At 54.9% G+C, this 16790-nt stretch overlaps 2 protein-coding genes across 2 annotated transcripts; both read right to left on the bottom strand.

Moving 5' to 3' along the window:
• Window positions 1-7140: 7140 nt before the first annotated feature.
• On the bottom strand, window positions 7141-9174 carry LOC120634116. Its single transcript, XM_039904508.1, has one exon. The coding sequence runs from the start codon at window positions 9172-9174 to the stop codon at window positions 7141-7143; it is 2034 nt and encodes a 677-aa protein (XP_039760442.1).
• Window positions 9175-10052: 878 nt separating this feature from the next.
• Window positions 10053-10616, bottom strand: LOC120634115. Its single transcript, XM_039904507.1, has one exon. The coding sequence runs from the start codon at window positions 10614-10616 to the stop codon at window positions 10053-10055; it is 564 nt and encodes a 187-aa protein (XP_039760441.1).
• Between the last annotated feature and the right edge of the window lie 6174 nt (window positions 10617-16790).

Below are 16790 nucleotides of genomic sequence, written 5' to 3'. Positions count from 1 at the left end.
TTTGTCAAACCCACTTGGGGAATACATCCGGAAAATGTCAAAATCATATACGAACACGTAATCGAGCCGATCATACACTACGCTGCTGGTATATGGTCAGGCGCACTTAAACATAAACATGTCACAAATAAATTCCTCTCACTTCAAAGACTTTTTGCCATAAAAATCATTCAGGGGTTTCGCACCATCAGTACGGCGACTTCCATCTCTATAGCTCAGCTCACTCCCCTCCCCGCTAAGATCCTGGCGGTCGCTGACATAGAACTCTCCAAACTGCGAGGTTTTTCCAGGTTTCTCCCGTCGGACACACCATTAGAGCGGCCATCTCCCCCTTCCAAGCTTCTTCATCCCGCTCTCAGGACCAGCGTTCGGTTCAGCGAAGTCCTCGACCTCGCTGAGTTGGATGCTACTTCGCGCTCTGACACCACTGATATCTACACTGATGGCAGCAAGCACGATGGTAGAGTGGGTGCAGCCTTCATTGTTCTCCAGCCCCACGGAAGCCCCGTTATCAAAAGATTTAGACTACACGATTGCTGCTCCGTCTTTCAGGCGGAGATGCTCGCAATCGATGGAGCTTGCACGTGGGCCATACAAAACAAAATCCCACAAACTCGTATTCTCTCCGACAGCTTGTCTGGTCTCACTGAGCTCACAAACCCTGACAGCTGCAACCACTTTGCCGTCAGCATCTTTCGCAGAGTTCACGCTGCCGGGGAAATGGGACTCGTGATCAGGTTTGCCTGGGTAAAAGCGCACGTTGGCATCCCCGGCAACGAGATCGCGGATAGCGCTGCCAAGACTGCCGCTCTCTTGCACAGACGACCCGATTACTTACACACTCCCATCAGCCATATCAAGCATGAGAACTCTCTCCTCACCAAACAGGCTGCACGGGAACTGTACGGGCGATGCACTCACATCCTCGGACTGTTCCCAGACCTACAAAACCTCACCGACTACTTAAAGACGATTAAACCATATTTCGCCATCACACAGAGCCTCACCAACCACGGTTACCACAAATCATACCTATTCAGATTCAAAATAACAGAAAATGATCTATGTCCCTGTGACAATCAGTCCTCGCAAACTCTGGAGCATCTCATTGTGAAATGCCCCAGATTTGCATCAACAAGACTTTCGCACTCCATCGCTGCCGGAAACCTCCCCGAACTATTCGAAATCCCTTTTATTATGAGCAGGCCAGAAACTATCAAAACTTATCACAGACACATCAGCTACATTATAAAACAACTAAAATCATTTAACTCTCTCATTCCGTAAACTCGCAGGGTAGCATTTTATTACCACTTGCATTCACACACACACACACACACAAACACACACACACACATTATACAATTATATTAGTATATATAATATATCTTCCACCAACTGCTACAACTCCCACACATTCACTTGTTCTCCCACACCCACACTCAACGGTGGACACCAAGGAGTATCCCATTAGCACCGAGGTGTTCACTTGCACAACAGTACACTCGCTGGGGTTTAGTGGGTATTATGGCTTGCCATTGAGTCCCACATACCCTTCCTTGGAAGGGATGCGTAAATGCATTCCCCAGCGCAGAAAAAAAAAAAAAAAAAAAAAAAAACCTAACCTAACCTAACCTAGCCTAACCAGTTACGCGCCGCTCCCCGCCGCGAGCAGTCACTTTCCAGCGTTGCTCCACGTTCAAAAATTCGAGAAATTAGGAAAAAGTTGTCCGATCTGTGAAAAATTGGTGTCTAAGTGTGTGTCTCAGTGCCCTCTATAAGTTTAAGTGAGTGAGAAGTCAGTGCACCTTGGATTCATCTGGGTTTTTTATGAAAACCTGGAACTTGTTTAAAAATTGGGTAAGTTTTTAGTAGAAAAACTAAAACGCTGGGCGATTTAGATCGATAACATATATTTTTTATAACGTCATTTTTAGTGCCGCATTAAGTTCTACCTTGGTGCAAAAATTTGGATTTTTCCTATTGGAAATTATAAAGTTATAGGGGAAAAACTGGTAGACCACGTGGCCACGAGGTACCTGAAGGAAGTCAGCCCGGGAAAAAATTCAAACGGCATTCCAAGCGTAAACATCGTACTAGAGAGCCCTCATTTTTGGTTTTTCTTAAATCGGAAAATTTCGGGAGATTTCGGAAAAAAAACGAAATTTTCCAGAAAGCAGTATATTTAGTAGCTTATAACTCGGAAAATAGATCGACGACCTACCATTGTTTTGCAGGATTTACGTCGGGCAGAGGACCCTTTACACGTCTGGAAAATTTTAGATTTTTCCGCTCAGTATTTTCCGAGCGCGGAAATTTTTTCTGAAATTACCGTTCCACGTGGTACCCCTTTTAAAGGGGTTGGAATTGCTCACTTAGTTCCCCTACAAAGAGCATAAAATTCTAAGATAATCAGCGTTTTCAGATTAATTTTAGGCCTACTATTCGCAGAGATATTGATTTTTCTCCGATTTTATGGGTTTTTCTTTACAATTATTAATTTTATAATATTTTTCCATAGTTTACCCTACAGAGGGCGCCAAGACCTATTTCTGGACGCCTCGTTTGTTAGGATCGGCCAATCCGTTGCGGAGTTACACCTAATTGTGGCCTTGGCAGCCATATTGGCGGCCATATTGAAAATTTTAAAACAGTCGTAGCTTCCTTAGTTTTGGTCGTAGAAAGTTGCGGTTTTGACTTGAGACACCGCGATTCTACTTCCTACAATTATCTATAGTCTCCTTTTAGGAATTTTCAGCCATTTTGCTCCGCCATCTTGGAAATTTTGAGATTGCTGTAGCTTCTCCATTTTTGGTCGTAGAAGATTGCGGTTTGGACTGGAGTCACTGTGAGTTCAATTCCAACAGGTGGCCACAGTCTCTACTTAGGAATTTTCAGCCATTTTGCTCCGCCATCTTGGAAACTTTCAAGCCTCGTTAGCTCGGGAACCGGGTGTCGCAGAGAGCTGCGGTTTTCACCATCGGTGCTAGCTCGCTAATATCCTGCTTCTGCCTTGTCGGGAGCTAATCCGGGTGACCTTCGGCTGCTCTACATAGAGCCCGGCGCTACTTGGGAACGAAACGGTATTCCAGAACATGTCTTCTTCTTCGACCGGCACTACTAGCAGCAGGACGGCGGCTAAACCATGCTCGCCTGCAAAACCTACCAAAAGGCTGGTATCGGCGGTACGCAAGGCAATCCGTAAGTCCCCCAAAAACACCAAGAACCCCAGAATTACCAAAATCGTGTCACCTCCGGATCACGCAACGGCCTCAAGATCGACTGACACGCGCACTGAGAGTGTGGGGAGTAGCACCACTGATGGCAGCGATTATGCCAGTGCAGCTGGATCGCCGGGTAGCATCTCAGGAGTTGAGTCACCAACCCGTACACGGAGAAACAGTGAGGGGGACCTGACGGCTACATCAACGCCAGAGATTCGACCACGCACAGAGTTAACCAACCTTAAGCCACGCTCGGAGTCTTCGCTGCTACGAATCAGGGCTCAGCTGAGAGCGGCGGCCGAAGTCAGCATGGAACAGAGTGTGAGACAGGTGGAAGAACCAAAGGAGGAGGAAAGAGAGGCGTAGTCATCATTTGTTTCTGACATTTCAGCCGTGGGAGGAGGAGCGCTTCATGAAATGCCTCGCCTCGCAAACGCTCTTCTCCAAAAAACAAAAACTAGGTTGGAGGAAAGCCGAAACATGAATAGGGAGATTCGGGAAGACGTATGCAGCGGCCTGCACGGCCTTCACGAGATGATCCTGCGGTTGTCCGACTCTCGCAACCGCCACATCGCGGATAAAGAGAAGATGAGGGCTAGTTATGAGAGGCGTCTGACCCAGACTGAAGCCAAGTATGCAGCTGCGCTGCGTTCCCTCTCGGAAACCACTCAAGCCACGCAAAAAGAGATTCTTGACGCAATAAAAGCGGCACATCGGGAAGCCGAAACGTCGAGATATCTTTTCCTCGATATAGAGCAGGGCTTTAAGGAGAACTTGTCCCTGACCAGAGCCGAAAAGGCTACCCCGCAGAACGAACCGTTGCAGGCGATTCAAACTGACATCGCTTTGTTGAGGCTCGATGTCGGTACGCTCAACGAAACGGTGAAGGACAGCCTTGATCGCATACAAGCAAGGCAGCAGAGCAGGCAAGAGGAACCGGTCGCCTGCGAGGCCAGGAAAACCTACGCAGGCGCAGCCTCCTCTCATAAACAGAGCGCACGCGCGGACGGCATGCAGTCTAGCTTCCCACTCATGATAGAATCAGCTGACCCCAGGGACACCTGCGATGATGTGGTTAAATCCATCAAGAACAGCGTCAACGTTATAGAACTGGGAGTTGGGGTCAACTCCGTGAGAAAGAGGAGGAATCAAAAAGTGGTCATTGCCTGTGATACCGCCGATGACAGGTCCAAATTGCAAGAGGCAATAAAAACCTCCAGCCAGAAGCTGACCGTCACGCAGATGAAGGCGAAAAACCCTCTGCTCCGGCTCTCTGGGGTTATCAATGATATATCAGATAGGCATGTGGAAGAGGCTATTTTAAAACAGAACTCCTCTATCTTAATAGGGGTACCGCTAGAAGACCGTCAAATCAAGGTTGTCAGAAGGACAAAAGGCAGAACCAAGGAGGTAAGCAACGTGATTTTGGAGGTAGCGCCGCGCCTACACCACCTGATAAGGGACAGCAAATTACGCGTGGGTTACCAGGTCGTCTACGCTGCTGATCAGTCGCCGCTGGTACAATGTTATCAGTGCCTGGGTTTTGGGCACTTCTTTAGGGAGTGCCGAAATGAGGTTTCGTGTGGGCATTGCGCTGAGGGGCTTGATACTAGACAATGCCCAAGAAAAGACAGCACGCCAAAGTGCATCAACTGTAGCAAGGCGGGATCAATAGCCTCGGCTAGTAGCCATGCGGCATACAGTAGAGCATGTCCAATTTGGCAGAAATGGGACAGAGTAGCACGCAGTTCGGTCTCATACTGCTGAGGAGGGCTCCCAAGCTCCAAACACGGGCTCGAGAAATGACAGCTCGAAGACTGAGGGGAAAATTAAAATCATCCAAGCGAACTTGGGAAGGGGCTATCCAGCCCAGAAAGAGTGCATTCGTGAGGCGACTCGACAAGGCATTTCGATCATGTTAATACAGGAACCATACGTCGGTGCCTTAGCCCATGTATCGAGTCGACATAGAGTCGTGCAAAAGACAACGCGAAATTCGGACAAACCGGTAAAATCTGCAGTCTTCGTCATCGATAGAGATATACTCGTAACAGAGAACCCGGACTTAATCTCGGAAAATATTGTAGCGTGTAAGGTCCAAATCCAGAATAGGACAATAGGCATAATTAGTGTTTACCTTCAAAAAGAACAGGACATAGAAGAAGATCTCGCCTTGGTCAGTAGGGCAATTGATGGCCTTAATACAGCAGAGGTTGTCATAGGAGGAGATATAAACGCGAAGAGTCCCTGGTGGGGTTGTGATGCCGAGGACAGAAGGGGAGAAAGAGTGGCAAGATGGCTCGCTAGTCGAGGACTGGAGGTGCTAAACGAGGGAAACACCCCGACTTTTTACACAATCAGGGGAGTTACAACTTATAGCAGCATTGTTGACGTGACCTTTTGTTCTGGGAGTTTGTACCAACAAATCTCAAGTTGGCGAGTGGATCCGGACTTGGTCACCCTATCTCACCATAGAGCAATCCAGTTCGCAATTAATAAGGATAAAAGGCTCCCGGCTGACGCGCCCAGGAAAACGACGAGGAGATACAACACGTCGAAGGCAGACTGGGGGAAATTTCTGTATACCCTAAAGGCAAAACTGACTGAAAATGACGTAACACTGACCAGCATTGGTAGTCTCGAAGATGAGGATGGGTTAGAGGAAATGGTGAGGAGATATCTTAGCTGTGTTACACATGCCTGCGAGAAAGCCATACCTCTCATCTCAAAGGTTGTTAGATCGGGAAGAACGGAATGGTGGACGGAAGAACTCACAAGGAAAAAGAGGAACATGATTCGTCTAAGGAAGAAAATAAATAAGGCCAATCAAAGACGAAGACAGTTTGTTGTACAAGACTATTTAGCGGCTAAGGAGGACTACAAACTAAGCATGCTTCAGGCCATAACCTCCAGTTGGAAGGAGTTTTGCAATCGACAGGAGAAGGAAACCATGTGGCAAAGCATCTATCGCATCACCTTAAAGTGCTCACAAAATAATGACGATAGGTTACTCAGGTCCCCTTCCACCAACGAGATACTGTCACCACAGGAGTCAGTGGCTCTGCTGGCCCAGACGTTCTTCCCCCATGACGACCCAAACATGGACACTGAGGAGCAGAAATTGATCCGTGGAAACGTGTCTACTTACCTGGAAGACAAAGAAACTGTAAATTTAACATCCATAGCTTTCACACACCAGGAAGTCGAGAATGCCCTCATGTATATGAGCCCAAAAAAGGCACCTGGGGAGGACGGTCTGACTGCAGACATATGCCAAAAAGCGTTTAGAGGGGTACCTGAGGTATTGTTGGCCCTTTACAACAGGTGTCTTTTCATGGGGTTTTTCCCCAAAATTTGGAAAAACGCAGCTGTAAAGGTCATCCCCAAACCCAATAGGGAAGATTATGCTGTCCCAAAGGCCTATAGGCCAATTGGCCTACTTCCAATTTTGGGGAAAGTCTTGGAGAAGCTTGTTTCCAATAGAATTCTTTGGCAGTTGGGGAAGGAAGGCTCGCTTAGTAAGAACCAGTTTGGCTTCATGCCACAGCGCAGCACTGAGGATGCTCTGTACGCTGCCATGGATAGAATAAGAGAAGCAAGGAACAATAAAGGACTAGCAGTAGCGGTATCTCTTGATATAGAGGGAGCGTTCGATAATGCCTGGTGGCCTTCCATCTTACATCAGCTTATCAAGAAAAAAGTCAGCGCACCTCTCACAAAATTGATGGGGAGCTATCTCAAATCAAGAAGCGTTACGGTGAGGTATGCTGGGAAAGAGATAGTCAGGACAACGAACAAGGGCTGCATACAGGGCTCGACCTGCGGACCACTCTTATGGAACGTACTGCTGGACGGACTCCTTGAGACCACAAAGGATCAAAAACCGCACATCCAGGCTTTTGCAGATGACCTGCTTCTAATCAGTACAGGAGTGGAAGGCACGGCGCTTTATGCAAGCGCTGCTGCCTCCTCGGTGATTTGCCACCCTTCCGGCTGCCGCACACACGCTGCAGTGCGGTACGGCAGTGCACCCCCTCGCCTTGTGGCCAGTCTGACTGCAGCGATAGCAAGTGTCGCTGCGGTCGATCTCGGCAGTGCAAAGCGCCCTCATGTGGCCGAATTCCAGGCAGCGGTAGCACCGCTGGGGCCGCTCGTCTAGCACCTTGACTTGGGCTGACACCCAGCCGACGAGTAGCCTGCCACCCTCAAGCACTTTCTTGGCTGCTGCCACTGGACAACGCAGCCACACTGTACCCAGGCCCCCCGCGTCTTGCCTTATTTCTCCCGCCAGCACTTGCTCTGGAGGACAACCACCAACTTTTGCCACAGCGCCAGCGACATCTCCTTTTGAGACCGAGTCATCAAGGCCCGTTATGCGCATATCAGCACATTTAACCGGCCTTGAGACTCGAGCGATCTCCTCGCTGACCACCTCCTTCAGCCTGAGAGCAAGGGCATCCGCCTTTTCGGCGCTGGAGGCGCCAGGCAGCTCGAGAATGCGTCCCCCAGTAGCGGCTTTCCTAAACCGGAGACTGGTTATGCCGAGGTCAGACAGAGCGATTTTTTGTCTGGCTTCAGCCAATACCCCGGCATATGAGGCGCCTCTCTTCTCGGCTTCCGGCTGCAGTGTGAGCACGACAGCCGAAGAACGAGGCGGGCGAAGTTTAGGCCCTGATTTTGCAGTCCCCGGCCCCCCTCCCCGCTGCGTCTTTTGCGGCTGCGACTGCGAGCCACCCTTGTCCTTCTTCTTTGCCCTCTTCTGGCTGACCTTCTGCCATTGCGCCTCCTTGGGTGCAGAAAGGTCAGTAGGGCGTTTTGCCGCCGCTGGCTGACTTGCAGGGCGAGCAGGTGGCGTCTCCGTAGCGTGGCGCCCTTCTTCAGCAGGCTGGCTTGGGCCTGGCACGCGTGTGGCGTCCGCATACGATGCGGGCTGCCTTGTCGCCTTCCTCTTGTCAGCCGCCAGTGGTGGCCGGATCCGTTTCTCTGGAAGGAGCCTGTCCTCCAGTGCTGCCAGACGAGCATTCAGCATCGTCCCGACCTGGGTCAACACCGTCCGACAGACCTCTTCCATCACTGAAGGTAGCGAATTGGGCACTTCAGTTCTCGCCTTGGATTGAGCGAGCTGCGGGTCAGGGCGCAGCCCCTCTGTCGTATCCGGGGGAAAGGACGCGGGACCCTGCTTCCGCGACTTCTCCAAGTCACTCCTTAAGGTGGCCAACTCCTTTCGCAGGCTGGCCATTTCAGCTTGCAGACGTGCATTGTCCGCCTGCAGTTGCCGTGTCTCATCCGATATGGTGCGTGAACTCAAGACCTCAACCGCCTCTTTGATGGAGGATGCCGCGTTCTTGAGTTCGCGCACAAATGTCCCCTTCAAATTTGTGGACTTGGTGGCGATCGACGATATCAGCGCCACTTCATCCAGCGCTCGTTTTTGGATTTGGGCCGCTGACATATCGTCGGTCATTGGCCCAATCTCGCGTTCAATAGACCGCTGCTTTTCGCGGCGGAATCTAGACGTTAGTGAGGTCCTCAACAGGTCCTGCTCAACCTGCAAGCGCATTTCTTCCTTCTTAGCCCTGTTGAGGGCCTCCCTGGCCTTAGCTAGCCCAACGTATTTACCCGTAGTGGGTGGTCTGCCTCTCCCTCTAGTGGGTGACGACGCATCTTTCATTTCCTCATCCGAGGACATTGAGAGTTGTACGTCGAACTCCCCAAGTCGCGGCCTCTTCGGCCCCTTCCACAGACGGCCTGAAGCTGCGCCAGACGCATTGCCAGAAGACTCAGACTCCGATCTGGGCCTGGTCTCTACTGTTATGAGGCTGCAGTCTGACATAGCCTCGTCCGACATCTCCGTCCTCACGGACGAATCGTCCTTCTTTCCCTCTCTGTCCTTCCTCATTTCCCTCTCGTGCTTCTCTGCTAAAACTTCGCACCTCTCTAAAGCAATCATAACTTCTTTCCCCCCTTGCACATTTCCAACTTTCCCTACGCCCCCCACAATCTTCTCCTCTCCCTCACGACTGGTGGCCCCCCCGTATACATGGGGCCGATGCGCCACTAGTGACGCACCAAGGGATTCCCCCTCGCGGGGACCCTCCCGGGTAGATTTTTTGCCATGTCGTAGTTCCATTTTGTTTATGGGCCTTATGGGGACCCTCCCCAGACACCCTAGTGGCTGCACTCCCAGCAACCATGCATCCCATCGGCGGGCATCAAACCTTAGGATTGGGGTAGTTTTTTATAGAGGTTGTCTTCCTCGCAGCCCCACGCTCAGTGCGCGGGACCCCCGGTTCCGCTCAGTGCGGATTACGGGTTGCCCGACGGTGGCCGAAGCCAGCGCTCACCGGCCATGAAGACCGGAGAGCCCGCCGCGCAGGGCGTTTCCACCCACACCGGTGATTTTTTACTGAGGTTGTCCTTCCTCGCGGCCTATAAGGCCCCGCCCTCAGTGGCAGCGCACAGAAGCGCCCCACCCTCAGTGGCAGCGCACAAAAGCGCCCCACCCCGCCTCGTGCTAGTTTTGGTTCGCGCCGGGTTTCCCCGGTACCCCCCATATCTGGGAGGCATTCCCCTATCCACCACCCGGGGACGCGCCCGATGGGGGACTAGCAACCCCACACGGGAACCTAACCTAACCTAACCTAACCTAACCTAACCTAACCTAACCTTTTTTTTTTTTTTTTTTTTTGACGCTGGGAAATGCGTTTATGCATCCCCTCCGGAAACAGCGCATCCGAAGCTGCGCCGTTTCCGGAGGGGTATGTGGGACTCACTGACATAAAGCGGCCAGAATACCCACTAAAACCCAGCGATGTTCCTACTCGTCGCCTAGTGACTGGGACATGGGAACACTTGCGCAATCTTCCACATCCCAGCCAGCGGCGTCTGCCGAGGCAGACCCTCCACAGGGGGACCTTTTCGAGGTCTCCAAACTCCGTCAGAGGCGTACCAGGAACATTCGGTGCGCCTCCCGACTCGAGGACGTTTCTCGTCGGGCGACCGATACCTCAAATCAGTCGCCCGAGGCTCCTCGTTAGGGTGGCAGGAGCGTCTTCTGTTTATAAGGACGCCGACTTCAGCAAGAAACTGCTCGAAGTCAGCGAGACTCTTATTCGGCGAGAAGTACACTCCAACCACCATTACGTCGTCAATAAAGGCCGAGACGTATCCCCGACCTCGCACTACATTAACGAAGGCCGGGGAGCCCACTATGGACCGGGACGTCATGGCTACAACTCCGTCCGTATCTCCCACCCAATTATCCCCAGAAGGGACGCGGTAGGGCTCAGCTACCACGGCTACGTGGATCGACCACTGCGCCATGCTCTGGAAAAGGAGGTCCTGAGCTCTGGCGCAGTGGTTGATATTCGCCTGGAGGAGGTTCAGGTCCATTATTAGTCCTCGGCCATTGGAACCTCCTCAGTCCCCTGCTGCGTTTCCGCTTGCTGAGGTGAGCAAGAAGACTGCTCAGTAGCCTGGCCTGCCTTCCCTCTCTTCGCGGACGGCGTCTATGGTGCATTTGCCATAGAGGGCGTCCGCCAGGTCCGCTTTCCAGCGGTCCCGCATCCTCTTTTCGGCCATTCGCCGCACACGTCAAACCTGCTCTATGGCCAGGTGTTCCCCTCTCGCCCGAGCCTCTGCTCTGACACGGTGTGTCTCCGCGAGAACCCCCGCCTCCAGCTCCCAAGGGGGGGTGCCTGCCAAGACACAGGCTACTGCAAAGGCAACCGTGGTGTAGGCTCGGCAAATTCGGTTCGCCACTACCCGTTGTGGCCGCCTCAGTAGGGTTTTGGAAGAGGCACGAAGTGCTTCAAACCAAATGGGAGCCCCATACGTCGCCATGCTTCTCACGACACCCGCGAAGAGGCGACGGCATGGGGCCCCAGGGCCCCCGACATTTGGGAGCAATCGGCTAAGCGCTGAAGCTGCTCCTACGACTCGGGGAGCGAGCTGGCGGAAGTGCTCCTCGAAGTTCCATTTTCGGTCCAAAACAAGGCCCAAGTACTTCATGTGGGCCTTGATTGGGACAACCTCCCCCGACACAGATATGTTGGCGCGTGCCGGGGGCCGCCAGCCCGCTCCCCCGAATAGGACGGCCTCCGTTTTTGGAAGGGCCACTTTAAGACCCAGCATGCCGATCCGGGTGACCATCATCTCAGTGGCCACCGTGGCCCTCCTGACCAACTACTCATAGTTGCTCCCCCGAACGGCAACCATGGTGTCGTCCGCATAACATATGATTGCCATCCGGGGTAACAAAACCGGGCGAATTGCCCAGTCGAACCCCAGATTCCACAACAGGGGTCCGAGGACTGATCCCTGCGGAATTCCACATGCCATCTGCCTTTCTCGCCTGCTCCCATCCCTGTCCTGATAGAGCACTACCCTTTCCTCCAAGTAGTGCCCCATCATTCGGCGCAGGTAAATGGGCACCCGGTGAAACCGCAGCGCCTCCTCTATCACGCCAAAAGGCAGCGTGCCAAAGGCATTGGCGATATCTAGAGACACCGCCAATACGCCCTCTCTCCTGTTTTGCGCATCAGCGCAGAAACTTCTCAGAGCACCAATAGCGTCTATGGTCGACAAGCCGACCCTAAACCCGTACTGGCGCTCAGAGATGTCAGGCCCTCGCTGAGCAAGATGTTGGTTTATGCGGGAGGCCAGAACTCTCTCCAACATCTTGCTCACTTCATCGATCAGGACGATTGGCCTGTATGCTGAAGGAGAGTCGGGAGATCGACCCTCCTTCCGCAGCAACACCAATCGTCCTTCTTTCCACACGCCACACCAGGCCAACCATGGCAGCCCAGCTCTGTAGCTCAACCCCCCTCAGGTCTGTGATGGGCGATCCCCACGCGGCGGACTTTGCGTTGAGATCTCCCATCAAGATAACCTGGGCTGGGGCCGCACCTCTCACCACTGGCTCCAACATTCTGAGATATGACTCAAAGTCGGACAGAGGTCTATTTGGGGAGAAGTATACTCCAATAAGTATCACCTCCCCCCATCCGACTGCAACGAACCCTGGTCCGTTGCGTATTGGAACCAGTGGAACCCCGTGTCCCGGCACCACAATGGCCACCGAGCCCTCAGTATCCCCAGCCCAGTTTGGTTGGGGGGGGATAAAGTAGGGCTCAGTGGCTGTCACCACTTTAATCTGCCACTCCACCATGTGCTGCATCAGGAGATCCTGCGCACGGGCAGAGTGGTTAAGATTTGCCAGGAGGAAGTCGTTATGACGTACTGACGTCGTAAGCGTCCATTTCGATGTCCTCCGGTTCAGTCTCCTGTTGCCCATTGCCTGTGTCAGGGGCCCGGGTCAAAGGGGCCTCCTTACCCTTTGTAGGGGGTGGAGAGCACTTCAGCCCCCCCATGACATGCCCAGCTTTCCTACCCAACTGCGTGCAGACTGCACACTTCGGGTCAGCTGAGCACGAGGCCGCCTTGTGCCCATCCTTACCACATCTGAAGCACAAAGTGCTTCGGTCGGCAGGTGACGGGCAGAGAGCCCTTGTGTGACCCACCCCCATGCACTTAAAGCAGCGCATCGGGATAGGTTCCACGAGGGTAATACGGGCCGCAGACCACCCAACGACTAACCGTCCTGCCGCAATGAGCAGCTTTGCTGCGGGCACCGGGCATCGGACAAGGGATGATCCAGTCCCACTTGTTCCCATTCGAATGGCGCCAACCCTAACCTGCTCCGGTGGGACGTTTCCCTTCTCTGCCGCCACTCGCTGGACCTCTTCGGGAGTGACCGACTCGTCGAGCCCGACCAGCCGAAGTTCGGCAGTTTTCATGGGCCGGGACACCGTCACCCACTCGCCAACGAGGCCTTGCAATTTCCCGGCCAGCTCATCCGCGGCCTTTGCACTGCCGGCTCCTGGGACCTCAATAATTCGAGCCCCGGTGGCGGATTTGCGGACCCGCACGTGATCAACCCCGACCTCCGAAAGGGCAAAGCCAGAAGTGGCTGCCTTCATTACCGTCGCATAACTTTGTGTTGCGACGGCTTCTGGCCTTAGGGTAATAACGACTGCCGAGGACTTGGGCGAGGTCAATTTACCCTTCCGGGTAGCCGGCGGAGTCTTAGCAGGTGCGTGGGCTGGGACGGTAGTTTTGCGTCCAGCAGGCTTCTTGGACTTGGCCTTGGCCTTCCTCCCGACTACTTCTGACCAGGCTGGCGGAGTCGGGGCCGTGGTCGCAGCGGCCTCGGTCTCATGTGGCGTTTCTTTACGCAAGGGAGCGCTACCCTCTGCCCTCGGTGTTCAAACACTTCGCCTGGTGATTGGGTTACGGGAACGCTTTCGCACACGACCGCGACCCAGCCAGCGGCGTCCGCTACTGCGGACCCTTCTCCGGGGGCATTTCGTGCCCCCTCATTCGCCAAAGGCGCACTTAGAACACAGAGTGCGCCTTCCAGCACGAGGACCTATCTCCCACGGGCGGTAAATGTCCCCGCATCTATCGCCCGGAGGTCCTCCTTATGGGGGCAGGCGGCGGTCTTGTGCAAGCCGCCTGCGCCCGACTCTCCTGCGGCGGATCGGCTGGGAGTCCACGGCATCCTCTCTCAGCCGCTCCGCTGCCTCCTTCTGCGTCATCACGTCTTCGCAGAACGAGACTATCGCATCCCAAGACGTCTCACTGCCGACCATGGCCCTGACCACAGCCGGCAGGGAGAGGTCTTGTCCCACTACCGCCACGAGTGCGGCCCGCTGCACCGCCCAGCTCGGGCAATCGGCAAGCGTATGTTGCGCCGTGTCCACAGCGCAGCCGCACTCGTGGCACTCCTCGGTAGGTTCCCTACCGGCAATCTTGCACAGGTACTTTCCAAAACAACCGTGTCCTGAAAGCACCTGCGCAAGGTGGAAGGTCATCACCCCGTGTCTTCTCTCCACCCACTGCTGAAGCACGGGGCGAATCCCGTCAATAGTCCGCAGACCGGCACTGGGTGACTCGAGCCTCTCTCGCCATTGGCGAAAGAGCTCGGCCTGCGCTAAACGCCGCCACCCAGTGACCCTCTCCGGCGAAGGGTGTTCTCCCCGCATTCGGACCTCCACCCTTCGCTCGTGCACACACGCCAACACCTCCGCATCCAGGTCCCACGGGGGTGTCCCTGCCAACGCGCAGGCCGCCTCGTACGAAATGGTGCGGTACGCTCTGATCACTCTTGCCGCCATGACCCGTTGCGGCCTTCGCAGCAGGGTCCTATTACGGGCGACAAGAGCGTCTGCCCAGATCGGTGCTCCATACAGAGCCATCGACCGCACCACTCCTGTGTACAGGCGGCGGCAGCCAACGCCAGGACCGCCCAAGTTAGGGAGGAGCCGACTCAGCGCCCCTGCAGCCCCGATGAGTTTGGGGGCCAGGCGCCGAAAGTGCTCCTCGAATTTCCATCGGCTGTCGAGGACGAGTCCCAGGTACTTCATCGTTGACTCGACAGCGATGGAAACTCCTCCCACCACCAGATTCGACCCAGCTGGAGGTGCCATCCGAGGCCCGTGAAAACACAAAGCCTCAGATTTGTTAAGGGCGACCTCCAGCCCCAACCGTCGGATCCGAGCCACAACTTGGGCCACCCCAGCGGTCGCCAACATGCGTGCCTCCCTAAAGGTACTGCCGCGGGCCATAACAAGAGTGTCGTCTGCGTAACAAGTGACGTCGACACCCCGCAGGTTAGAGCCCCGCAGCACCCAATCGTACCCGATGTTCCACAGGAGTGGACCGAGAACCGACCCCTGCGGAACGCCGCACGAGACCTCCCTCCGGACTGACCCGTCGCCAGTCGGATAGCACACGGCTCTACCGGAGAGGTAGGCCGCCACGATTCGCCTCAAATAGACCGGCATCGCGTGGTATCTCAGCGCCGCCTTAATGCAAGCCCAGGGCAGAGTGTTAAAAGCATTGGCGATGTCTAGAGACACCGCAAGACTCACTCCACCCCGGGAAACTGCATCCTCCGCCAGAGCCCTCACCCGTGCGACAGCGTCAATTGTGGACCTGCCCCGGCGGAAACCAAACTGAACGTCGCTGAGATCCGGCCCCACCTCCTCCAGGTGCTTGACGAGGCGACCAGCGATTACCCGCTCAAAGAGCTTGCTCACCTCGTCCAACAGCACAATGGGCCGATAAGCCGACGGCGAGTCTGCCGGACGTCCATCCTTCCGGAGCAGGACCAGTTTCCCCGTCTTCCAAGCAGTCGGAAACCGACCCTGATCCAGACAAGTGCTGAAAAGCGCCCTGACGCGTGGCTCTAGCGGACCCAAAGCCACGACCCAGGCCCGGCCGGGAATGCCGTCGGGTCCCGGAGAAGTGTTTTTGGCTCGAAGCCGCAGCAGCGCCGCCCTCAGTTCTCCCTCGGTGACTTCGGGCGCGCCCGTAAAAGACGCGTCCGCAGCACCGATGGGTGGCGCCATACACGGTGGCTCCAAGCCATCCCTCCTGGGGAACAGAGTCCCCACCACTAACTCCAGTTGCTGAGGCTGAAGAGATTCAGTTAGCGGTGGGGCCCTGGGGCGAAGCTTACGCCTAACCATTTTGTATGGCCGGCCCCAGGGATCGGCGTCGAGGCTAGCCAGCATCTCCTCCTCCGCCAGATTCTTGGCTGTTGCCACTGCCACCTTCAAGGTCCCGACGGCTTCCCGGTAATTGCCGTACAGGCGCTGCTCCGCGTCTGCGTTCCGCTGACGCCGTCGTCTGCACCGGGTGTACTGGCGTCTCGCAGCCACGCAAGATTTGCGCAACTGCGCTATTTCGCTGGACCACCAGTACACTGCACCCCTCGGAGGCTGAGGACCGATCCGTGGCATGGCCGCGTCGCAAACTTGCAACATGGCCTGGCCGAGGCACTCGGCTTCCTCCTCCACCGGGTTCTCGAGCGCCGACAACCACGCCTGCACCAGTGCTGCCTCAATTAAGACCTCGCGGTCTAGCCGTTTGACAGCCCATCGAGGGCTGTCCCCGGGCACGGGTCGGCTCACTATTCGGGTAGCCGCCGGGATGGAGGAAACCTCGAACCGAACGTAGCGGTGATCCGAGAGCGTCTCCTCATCCTGCAGAACCTCCCAGCCCGACACACGGCGCGCCAGGATTGAATCTGCGAACGTCACGTCCACAATGGACCCACCCTGTTGCCGCACGCAAGTGTGAACGGACCCCCGGTTCAACACCTCTAAGCCCGTCAAAACCGCCCACTCCTCGAGTGCCTCACCACGAGCATCGGTCGCCGGGGATCCCCACTTTGCGTTGAGATCTCCGACGACGAGTACCCGGCAAGGACGACTTCGGCCGATAAGAGCCCCGATCTCGACCAGGAACTGTTCGAACTCGACCAGAGCTCTGTTCGGCGAGAAGTACGCTCCAACCACTAAAACGTCCCTTATGAAGGCCTGTCCGAAGGCCGGGGAACCGACCGCGGAACGGGACACGATGGCAACCAGGCCATCGCGATCCCCCACCCATTCATTGCCCGAGGGGACATAGTATGGCTCAGCCACAACAGCAACGTTGATCAACCTCTCCGCCAAACTCTGGAACAGGAGGTCCTGAGCTCTGGCGCAGTGGTTG

The sequence above is a fragment of the Pararge aegeria genome, chromosome 23 (genome assembly GCF_905163445.1).
Source record: "Pararge aegeria chromosome 23, ilParAegt1.1, whole genome shotgun sequence".
Taxonomy (NCBI): domain Eukaryota; kingdom Metazoa; phylum Arthropoda; class Insecta; order Lepidoptera; family Nymphalidae; genus Pararge; species Pararge aegeria.
Note: the sequence above shows the minus strand (reverse complement) of the source record. Positions and strands in the feature narration are given on the sequence as shown.